Source organism: Lycium barbarum, chromosome 11, assembly GCF_019175385.1.
Source record: "Lycium barbarum isolate Lr01 chromosome 11, ASM1917538v2, whole genome shotgun sequence".
Lineage (NCBI taxonomy): Eukaryota > Viridiplantae > Streptophyta > Magnoliopsida > Solanales > Solanaceae > Lycium > Lycium barbarum.
In genome coordinates this window covers 1,854,581-1,866,260 of record NC_083347.1, presented here as the reverse complement: position 1 = coordinate 1,866,260, position 11,680 = coordinate 1,854,581, and the positions used below count along the sequence as shown (strand labels likewise).

General features: G+C 33.2%; 1 protein-coding gene across 1 annotated transcript; it reads left to right on the top strand.

The window, feature by feature from the left end:
* The first annotated feature begins 267 nt into the window (after positions 1-267).
* On the top strand, positions 268-5,150 carry LOC132616989 (pentatricopeptide repeat-containing protein At1g80270, mitochondrial-like). Its single transcript, XM_060331827.1, has 3 exons — positions 268-442; positions 1,522-2,086; positions 3,769-5,150. Exons 1-3 carry the CDS (start codon positions 408-410, stop codon positions 5,014-5,016), a joined length of 1,848 nt encoding a protein of 615 aa, XP_060187810.1. The 5' UTR covers positions 268-407; the 3' UTR covers positions 5,017-5,150.
* The last annotated feature ends 6,530 nt before the right edge of the window (positions 5,151-11,680 follow it).

Below are 11,680 nucleotides of genomic sequence, written 5' to 3'. Positions count from 1 at the left end.
ATTGTTGTCGTCGTTGTCGTCTATTTGGAGAAAACATTTACCCGAAATGGTCTGTATTTCTAATATTACCCAAAATGGCCCTTTTACATATCATTATACACTTTTATACAAGGTGGATACATTGTTTACGGTAATTATATCTTGTGTATAAATACTATTGCAAAAAGAAAAAAAAAATTGATTAAATGGATGTAAATTAAAAATATGACTACATGGATGTAATATTATATGTTGGATTACATATTATTGAAATTATCCTCATTACTCTTCCCCATTTGCTAGTTTCCCTCATTTTAAGGACAAGTAAAATAATATCTAAAACGCAAAACTCGAAAGAGAAGGTTTTTAGGGTTTAAGGTTTCTTCAAATTTTCAAGACTCACATTTTACAATTTGCAAAAAGGAATTATGTGGGCAATTCGTAGAGCTTCTTCTTCTTTCAAGTAATCCAATCTATACTTTCTCCTCACATATTTTGTTGTTCTTTCTTGATTTTTTTTTTTTTTTTTGTTCTTTATGACCCATTTTTCTTTGTGAAGTTAGATTCATTTATTAGTATATGTTGTGTTTGAAGGAAATGAAAATCATTATTACTTGGTGAAACCATTTCTAAGTGTTGGTTAAATGGAAAAACACCTTCCTTCACTTACACTCTGTTTGGATGGTCGTTACCCATGATTTTTTCAAGAAAATTAATTCCCACTAAGTAGACCTTAGTGGATTTATTTCATTAAAATCAGTAATAGTTTAACAAGATTCAAAAGTCTTTCTTTCTTTTTAACTTGTGTGCACAATCAAAGTGTATCACATAACTAAAAATGATTTCCTAAGGTTAAAGATTTTCTACTGAAAATATTTTTTCCAAGGACATCTCCTTCATACCAAACACATCTAGTTATGCTGTAAATGTTTAATTTATTCTCAGTTGTTTGGTTAATAAAGTATAGTTTTTTTGTCTAACAGTAGTGTAACATAGGAAACTTCAAATGTCTGCTGTTTTGGGTAGGAAAGGTCTTTATTAATTTCATAATCTAGCTAAGAAACAAAAATGGAAGTTCTGCACTTCTACTTCTACATACTTGTTACTGGACCATCGAGAAAACATGTCTCGCGCAAAACTCTGTGTATAGACTACTATAGAGCTTATGTTTGGTACAGAGGAATGTAACTTCCATTTTTTCATTTATAGTATTTTACCTTGAGAAATAATTTTCTGGAGCATTTGTCAATGCTTGTTTTGGATATAATGTAAGTGACATATGATCATCATGCCAAGTGAAACATAGAATATAATGGTAGCATTTTGGTGATATTTTTTTAGTAGTAAAAACTTACAAGGATGCCGTCATGTTGGTTAAAGCTAGTGATATAGACTATAAAGCAAGGGCTGTTGGTACTTTCATTATGTATTCATCTTCTTTGTTCTTTTAATGGTTCTATGTCTTTCGATTCCTTTAAAGAGAGAGTCTTTTCTAGCTTAGATTATGGGCACTTAATTGATTAAATTGGTTATCTGCTCCAGGAAGCAAGTGTTTATGACTGGACGCTCTCGAATTTGGTATGCCACTTCAAAAATTTCAAGTGATGGGCTTAAAGGGGCTTCCAATGTAATATCACATAGACCTCTTACATTTGGAGGATTTCGAATAACTTCTCGTGGTTTTCTAAGAATGTTCATGGAAAGCCAAAGTTTCTCTTCGCAAGCTGGCACAAAGAGCAGCGGAGAGGAGGATAGTGATTCAGACGTTAGGTTTTCAGAACTTGAATCTTCTACTGCAACTGAAGAAATGCAAAAAGCCAACAAAGTGGACGAGTCAGTCTCTGAGCAAGAGCTCTCCGAAGAGGATCTTGATGGTGAAGCACCTCAGGAATTAGAGCTGTCTGATACGGAGAGTGAAGTTAGCAAACGGAACTCTTCAGGGAAAAGAGTTTCTTCTGCATTATACAATGCTATTGTGGCTGCACCAGCTTTATCTGTCTGTAAAATTTTGGATAAATGGGTTGAAGGAAATGACGTGACACGGGCAGAAGTAGCAGAAGCGATGCTTAATCTTCGTAAAAGGCGCATGTACGGGAGGGCACTGCAGGTAATCTTTCTCTTTTATATTAGATCAGATATCTGTTAACAATTTTGATGCATCTATAGGTTTTACCATCAGGTTCTTAAAATGATAATTGTGTTCTTCTCATAAGAGAATGATCATTGTGTGTTTACATTAGTAGGACCATCATGATGCATTTATGAATTTCCTTTTATACCATTGTAAACTGTGCAAAGATTAGTCATTTTAGAAATAATGAAGCTTGAACACCAGGAAATCCCTTTTCAAATAAATTAGGATTTACCACAAGTACTTGCTCTCTTTAGTTTGAGACACTATAAGAAAACATCATAATATATTTTGATAAAAACTTCTCTAATTACTCTTGGCAAAGATGGAGGGGCTTTCTTTCTGAAATCTCATTCCTTCGTGATAGATGTCTTAAGGTTTCTGGTGTTTGAGAATCTATAAAAAGCATTAGTTAATATATTTTGATAAAAACTTCTCTAATTACTCTTGGCAAAGATGGAGGGGCTTTCTTTCTGAAATTCATTCCCTCATGATAGATGTCTTAAGGTTTATTGTGTCCTCATTATTCAAAGTCGAAACCTATTATGAGAAGTGACTTGGCTCTAACCATGAGCAAAAATGGAAAATGGCATATCAATCAATCTTTCAACTGTTTGTCAATTTATGTGAATCCTTTTTAGATTCAGCTCTATCTTGGTTCATTCGTTCCCATGCTAGTAAGTAATGTATCTTTGTACGAGCGTCTCACATTGGATGAGAGAATGAATTATTTTTTATGCTTATATTACTAATTGACTTGCTTGTAAAATCATTTGGAATTCATATTTCACTGTGAGAATTTTTCTCCTTGGAGTTACTTGATACTTCAGTAGTACATGGAAGGTTGAAAATTTGGGTTTTAACTTTTTTTCTTTTTGGATGGAGGAGTTTTAACTATTTTTAGACTGTTTCCTGTTACATCCGGAAAAATTTCGCTAATTTTTATGTCTTTTTGTTTTGTGAATTTCTTGAAAAACATGCAAAAATAGCGGAGCTGAGAAATTTGGAAATAATACCTCCAAATACTAGTTTCAACTTCAAGCTCAAATACTTATTTTTTTCCACTTCAACCAAACATTCTCCAACCTGCTTAATATTCACACTTCATTTTGTTTACTGCATCCGAAATTCTTTGTAACCTGGGCGTATGCTGCATTGTTCCTGCTCTACTGGTACTTTTGCATTGGTTGTTTATTTTTTCCTTTTACCCTCTTTGGCTTTTTTAGGTTCTAAATTAACATAAAGTAAAAAATCCTTAGCTGCTTCCTATTTGTCATGCTAACTTATGTTTGCAGTAGAACATGACTTTATAGATAATAGTGATAACACTAGTTCGATAAGTTTCACATTGAGAAAAAAACAACAGCTTCTAACATGATTAGTTTGTCAGTTTCTATTATCATCTTCTTGCATTATACTCCCTCTGTTTCAATTTGTTTGAACCTATTTCCTTTTTAGTCCGTGCCAAAATGAATAACCTCTTTCCTAATTTGGAAACAAATTCACTTTATGAATGATTTACAGCCACACAAATTTTCAAGGCTTATTTTGAACCACAAGTTTCAAAAGTCTTTCCTCTATCTTAAATGTCGTGCCCAGTCAAATGGGTTCATATAAATTGAAATGGAGGGAGTATTAATTATTCTGGTTTTTGGCAGCTCTCTGAGTGGTTAGAGTCAAAAAAGCAGCTCCCTTTTACTGACAGAGACTATGCTTCTCGTGTTGATTTAATTGCCAAAGTCCGGGGTCTAAAAAAGGCAGAAGATTATATTGGGATGATACCAAAGTCTTTCAGAGGTGAAGTTATTTATCGCACTTTATTGGCCAATTGCGTCGCTGAAAGTGATATGAAGAAATCTGAGCAGATTTTTAACAAAATGAAGGACCTTGAATTCCCATTAACATGTTTTACTTGCAATCAGTTGCTCCTTCTATACAAGAGGACTGATAAAAAGAAGATTGCCGATGTTCTCTTACTAATGGAGAAGGAAAATGTGAAGCCATCCCTTTTTACTTACAAAACATTGATAGATGCTAAGGGGCAAGTAAACGACATATCTGGAATGGAGCAAATTGTTGAGACCATGAAGGCTGAAGGGATAGAACCTGATATCAACACACAGAGCATCTTGGCAAAGCATTATGTCTCGGGTGGTCTAAATGAGAAGGCGGAGAATGTACTAAAAGAGATGGAAGGAGGAGATATAAAAGAGAATCGCTGGGCATGTCGTAGTTTGCTTCCTCTTTATGCAGCTCTTGGAAGGGCTGACGAAGTGAGTAGAATCTGGCAAGTTTGTGAGTCTAATCCTTGGCTTGGTGAATGTGTGGCTGCTGTCGAAGCTTGGGGACAACTGCATAATATTAAGGAAGCGGAAGCAGTCTTTGATAAGATGGCAAGAAAATGGCCAACAATCTCATCGAAGCATTACTCTGTGTTATTGAGAATCTATGCGAATCATAAGATGTTGTCCAAAGGAAAGGATCTTGTGAAGCGTATGGCTGACAGTGGATGCCGAGTTGGTCCATTAACATGGGATGCCTTAGTCAGACTTTATGTTGAAGCTGGAGAAGTGGAAAAAGCAGATTCAATATTGCATAAAGCTGCAGAGCAGAATCGCTTGAGGCCAATGATTAATTCTTATTTAGTCATTATGGAACAATATGCAAGGAGAGGTGATGTTCATAATACTGAGAAAATATTACACAGAATGAGACAAGCTGGATATGTTTCCCGAATTTCCCAGTACCAATGCCTTATTCGGGCTTATGTAAATGCCAAAGCTCCATGTTATGGTATTGCTGAGAGAATGAAGTCAGATAACGTATTCCCAAATAAAGGATTGACAAACATGTTGGCTCAGGTTGATGCATTTAAGAAGTCTCCAGTGTCTGACTTGTTGGACTGATTGATATATCGTCCCTATATTTCTTGTGATGATGGATTTTGCATACTTATTAGATTGATTATACTTACTGATTATACTTTGTCAGTTGTCTGTTAATTTCTTTTGAAATATCAGCTTCCTTTTCTTTAACTAGATTATCATGTTCTTATTCTTGTTTTACTACCTTTTGTTCCCTTAAAATCAGAGAGAATGGAGGACTTACCGAAATGCACCCATCCATGAACTCAAATCACTTAGTAAATTATAAGTTTGATGAGATATGTGTGGGACTAATTAATAATTATAAAAAGGATGGTAATCTCTCCTCTCTTTTTGTTAGTTACTGGTAGCACGGAAAAGGTGAAATTGATGCATGTCATAATTATTAATTTAATTAGTATAGAAGATATCCATTTATAATTATTAAATTACGAACTAAAAACAATAAAACTAGTTCTAGTTGTGCAGTTCGAAAGGAAATTGTGGTCCGCCATTTAAAAAGAAACTGATAGTTAGGCAGGCTAATAGTTATGCTGGTTAACTAAATGACCGAATAACATCTCTAGATAATTACCTCTAAATAAATAACAACGTGTCATACTTAAAGATTTAACTGTGTAGATGAATTGTACATACACTTATATAATGTTTTATCTATTGAATGTATCAACGAATTCAAGATTAAGCACTACAGCACCTGGATCAGTAGTTTATCAAAGCTTTAGTAAATATTTGATATCTATTTCCCAAGGAAAAGAACTATGTGGGGTTTGAAAAATAATAATCGTGAAATTTGAAAAAAAAGTATTATTTATTTTCAAATTGAATAGTAAAAACAACTTTTTCCCCCAAATATTACTCCAAAAAAAAAAAAAAAACCATCCATAACCAAACGATCAGCAAATTCAGAGGGTGTTTGGATTGACTTTTAAGCTCTTTTTTAATTTTTGTAGTGTTTGACAAAGATAAAATGTGCTTAAAAGCACCAACTTTTAAGTAAGAAAAATACAAAAATAAGTCAAAAGTTGAGTATTATCAACTCATGACTTTTAGCTTTTAAGCTACTTTTAAAAAGTCAATCCAAACACCCTCTTGGTGTGACCCGAATAAAAGAACATCTTTAAGAAAGTGCATATATATAGCTAAATTGTCTTCATATAAATACATAATTCTGAGTAAAAAGCAACAAATTAATTGAAACCCGTCCTAGATCTACCTCTAATTAACATTCATGCTATCTAGTGGCTAGCTAGCTATTTAATTTGTTCATTTGTTACACCTAAAATGATCAGCCTGCTGGTTCACAGTTGTTTGACATTTCTCAGCCAATTGACCCGACCCATCATCATCCAATTCGCAAGCCTCCACTGTGGTGGCTTTCCTCTGATTCAGCCCTCCAGTCGCCGGAATACCTGTTAAAAATTGCTTTCAATTATTGCAGTAATTTTTTTTTTTACATAATAAGTTGCCTAAATTTAGGATAAATATAATTGTTTTGAATTTTAAATTTTTATTGAATAGATCAATCTATTGAAATATTTTACTCTCTATGTTCCAATTTAGGTGATAAAGTTCGAATTTCGAAGTCAAATAAAAAAATCCTCGACAACGATGTGTCGTGTGTCCTTTAAATATTTTAAATTTTATTGTGGCTTATCATACTTTCTCCGTCTCATAATAAGTATCACCTTAGCAAAAATACGTATATTAAAAAATCAATGATGAAATATAAGGTTAAGCAAATTATGCTTACGTAAAATTTTTTTTTATTTTTTATTAGAGCATGCACAAGTAGTTTACCTTTTAACATTGAGAATCCAACTTTTAGTCTTGAAAAAAAAATCTTGTCATTTTTTGTCCAAGGATAAAGATGAAAAAAACTAGTTAATTTATGTTTTGATTTCTTAAAGTGAAACTTATTATGGGATAAAAAAATTTGACTAAAATGATACTTATTATGAGACGAAGAAAGTATTTTTATGTAGTTTCTAAATATGTAATTTTTTTTTAAAAAAAGATTGTACATCCAAATTTATAGTCAAAATAAAAAAATTTGACTCTCGATATCCAAACTGTATCATAAATTTGAAACAGAGGGGGTAATTCTCTTGAATTTTCATTATGCAGATTTTCTACAGATTATGTCTTGAAATTGACTATTTAAATCCCTATATGCTTAATAAAATTATTAAGCGACATTTACAATTAGCACTTTCAACCTTTTTCGTGCACCATTTTCAAAAAACGAACAATATATACCTTTGTCGTGCGTTTGACATAGCCGAGATATTTCGTCCGTGTCGAGCTCTCGCTCAACTTGCTCCTCTTCTTTCGTCGCCTTTTCGAGGCTCGCTAATATCCCATGGTGTTGTGGTTCATGCTCCGCTGCTTTGTCCGTCGCCATGGCAATGCTGATCGTTTTAACTAATGTTTTACTTTGTGGCAAGGGAATGGAACATAGTATATATTATGAAGAGAACCTTTGACGGTTCGAAGATGACACGTGTCTAACACCATGTTAGCTGTCAGGTAGTCACAAATGAGGTGCCACGTGACCCATTTTCAGATAGGGTGTAAAAATTATAAAGAAACAATACATTGATATCCCTTAAACTTGTTTAGTAAATTCTACGCTCAGAACTACGATTGTTTTAATTGAGCAAACGAGCATACATTGAGCCTTTTGGATGGGCTTAAAAACAGCAATTTATAAGCCGAAAACAGTTTATAAGTCAAAAAAAAAAAATTGGGGTAACTCAACTTTTTTTTTTTTTACTTATAAGCTAAGTCAAACGGGCTCAATTATTTTTTTGGACTTATTTTAAACACAAAATAGCTTACATTTTTTTGCACGGATTGCCCTTCTTTTGGGGTGGTCTTTAAATTTTGTCTCTCATATTTGTGTTCTTTAAGTTTTGCCCTTCGCTTGGATACCTAAGGTTCTGGGTTCGAACCCCCACTCAGGCATAAAATAAAAAAATAATTTCTCAAGGCAGGGCTGGGGGGAGTGTATGCCGGATCCGGCATACAATCCTTAAGGAAAAACTAAAGTTATGCCGGAGGGGGCAGACTTTGCTTTGAGACATATATTTTATTTTATTTACTTTTCAAGGCAAACTTTTAATTATGCCTTAAGGAAAAGTTCCGCTTTATGAGACATACTTTTAGTTATGCCTTAACTAAAAATGTGCCCCATAATATATAACTAAAAGTATGCCCTATAAGGCGGAACTTTTCATTAAGGCAACACTAAAAGTTTGCCTTAAGGAAAAATTCTGCCTTATGAGGCATACTTTTGGTTATGCCTTAATTAAAAGTCTGCCCCATAAGGCATAGTTCCTTATGGAAAATTTTTGCCCCATAAGGCATAACTAAAACTATGCCTTGAGGAAAAGTTGTGTCCCTTCCGGCATAACTTTAGTTTTTCCTTAAGGACTTTATGCCGGATCCGGCATACAATCCTTAAGGAAAAACTAAAGTTATGCCGGAGGGGGTAGACTTTGCTTTGAGACATATATATATATTTTTTTTACTTTTCAAGGCAAACCTTTAATTATGCCTTAAGGAAAAGTTCCGCCTTATGGGGCATACTTTTAGTTATGTCTTAACTAAAAGTGTGCCCCATAAAATATAACTAAAAGTATGCCCCATAAGGCGGAACTTTTCATTAAGGCAACACTAAAAGTTTGCCTTAAGGAAAAATTCTGCCTTATGAGGCATACTTTTGGTTATGCCTTAATTAAAAGTCTGTCTCATAAGGCATAGTTCCTTATGGAAAAGTTTTGCCCCATAAGGCATAACTAAAACTATGCCTTGAGGAAAAGTTGTGTCCCTTCCGGCATAACTTTAGTTTTTCCTTAAGGACTTTATACCGGATCCGGCATACACTCCCTCCAGCCCTGCCTTGCGAAATTATTTTTTTATTTTATGTTTGAGCGGGGGTTCGAACCCAGAACCTCAGGTATCCAAGCTAAGGGCAAAACTTAAAGACCACAAATATGAGGAGCAAAATTTAAAGACCGCAAATATGAGGGGCAAAATTTAAAGACCACCCAAAAGAAGGGCAATTCTACGAATTACCCAATAGCTTATAAGTTAGCCAGCCAAACACTCAAAAAAACTAAAAACAGCTTATAAGTTGTTTTCAATAACTTATAAGCCAATCCAAACGGGCTCATAAAATGTTTTTATTAGTCACTTCCAGTTTATTTATTTTTGGCTTACGTTCTCAGATTCCATTATATAAATATGTCATCTTTTTTAATTATATGCATTCGTGTCAATAAGCCGTAAAAACATCCGACGTTTGCTAATTGAGGTTGATGTTAAATAACATATTTTATGTGATTAACTTAGCTACTTAATAAATGCCGAAAACATGCACGAAAATATCCTAAAATTTGAATCGAAGGTGTCAAAATAATATTTTATAATGTGTCCAGATGCTTAATTGAAATTGAAACACATGTTAACTTGAGTGTCTATTGCTGGTAAATTAACGGGGCTGTCAACGTATCGAGCCAAAATTAATCTGTTGGTTTAGGATCCGACCCGGACGGATTATAATGGGGCAATGAGTATGTATGCGTCTTACTTGGATAATACGTAACGGGTCAATTGCAATTATATTAATCTTCTCATAATATTATTTACTATAATCTTTCCCTCTTGAATTTATCCCTTTCTATACTCTGGTTAATTCGTTTTTATAAAAATGAGATCAAGACAAAAATTGACTGTAAATAACATATGTATAAGTCAATAAACTAATCCTGAAAATTTTAAAATAAAATTAATAGGACGACAAATAACTCAAAACTTCGGCACATGATTTGTTCAATTTGATAAATATATTTATTTATTTCTGTTTGATATTTTCTCAACTCTCTCTGTTTTTTTGTCTTCTTTTTCGGCAACAAGACTGATAATCTCACCAAGTAGGCGTTTGACCATGAAAATTAAATATTCTTTCACTTTATTTGGTATTTTAAAGTTGGAGTTGAAGATGGAGTGGTGTTTGATTATAGTTTTTGCAAAGAATATTTGATTGTTTGAATGTATAAAAAGTGAATTTTTTTTTTTGGTATTTTTCAAATTTCAAGTACAACTTCAAGTTATATTTAAAATTTTCATGACCAAACGTTAATTTTCAAATAAAGTGAAAACATTTTCCGGAAAAAAATGAAAAAACTCCATGGCCAAACGTCCCTTAATTTTCCATATATAGTGACGAGACGAGACAACAGGCAATTGCCACGATGAAAGGCCACCTAGAAGAGTGACAGCATGCCATGGACCAAACCAAAAACCAAGAAAGTTAAACTAAATGGTAAAAGAAAGAATTGTATAATTTTGAGAAATTAGCATAGTATGACAATTATGTGTATTCGTTGACATAAAAGAACCTATTCTTTTAGAATATATGATATCTGATAGCTCAAATTTAATATTTTTCTAAAAGATTTGGCATCCGATAATCAAAATCATTTTTTCTAAAATTGACAAAAAATATTTAGTATCATCTTTCTCCTAATCCTTCACCAGAGTCTTTGAAAATTTTCTCCTATTATCTCTATAATGTCCAATATAATCTGAATAATATACCGTCATTTGCACTTATGTCCTCAACTTTTGCTCCTCATAACAAAAGGGGTTTGTATAGGATATAAGTTTATATTTCGTATCATAATATCTCACAATTTATGCCAGCATAACTTCAATTCCTAAAAAGTTTAATCTCCACGAAGCATAAAATCAGTTGTTAAGCGGCAAAATTTAAAGACCAGTCCATTTTAAGGGAAAAATTTAAAGACCAGCCCATTTTAAGGACAATTGGTGCACTTTTATGCCCCCTAATTGCTCAAATCTAATGAGCCACTTTTGGAGGCGCTCTAGCACGTGCTGTTGCAAAATCTCTGGCACATTTTACTTTCCAAGTATCGTAACCTCCAATTGTGTTACAATTGTACAATAGATCCTTTGTATTTCGTTACATTATTGTCGGTAAATTTTTCTAGTTTACTTACGTTATTATCATGTGTGATAAATCTGATAATACATAAGTTGGTAATGTCCCTAAATTCGCTGTCATGGGGCCTATGAAATAGTCGATAAAAGTTCCCATGCAAATATATATTTGCTGAGATAGTTTGTAGGGACAACTCAAATTATGGGAATCAAGTAGGGACAAACGTTTTGAGATTAAGCACTTTTTCCCGCATTTTGACAAATTAGATAAATAAAAAGGACTAGCATCAATAATTCATTTACAAGCTACATGTTGGAAATTACAGCTTGTATAAAATAGGGAGGGATCTTATCTTATCAACACTTTTGCTTCTTGATTTCTTTCATGAATATATATTGTTTGTTAAATTTGTTTAGTTCTCATGTGTAGTGGGATATTCTAAACATCACCAATATCTCAAAAAAAAAAAAAAAAAACTTCTTGTATGTTTTTGCACCCATTTGATGCTTGTTTCGTATAGTGAATTGACACATTATAGGAGATTTTAAATTGTAAACATAAAGTAAACCTCAAAAGAAACACGTAAAATTGATAGAAACTAAACTGATATTTTCTTGGACGAAAATGAGAGACCGAGATAATTTTCGCTCCATTTCATTTGTTTTTTAGAAAATATATCATAACAGCCTCTCTGCCCCGATACAAAAGGTAGGGTAA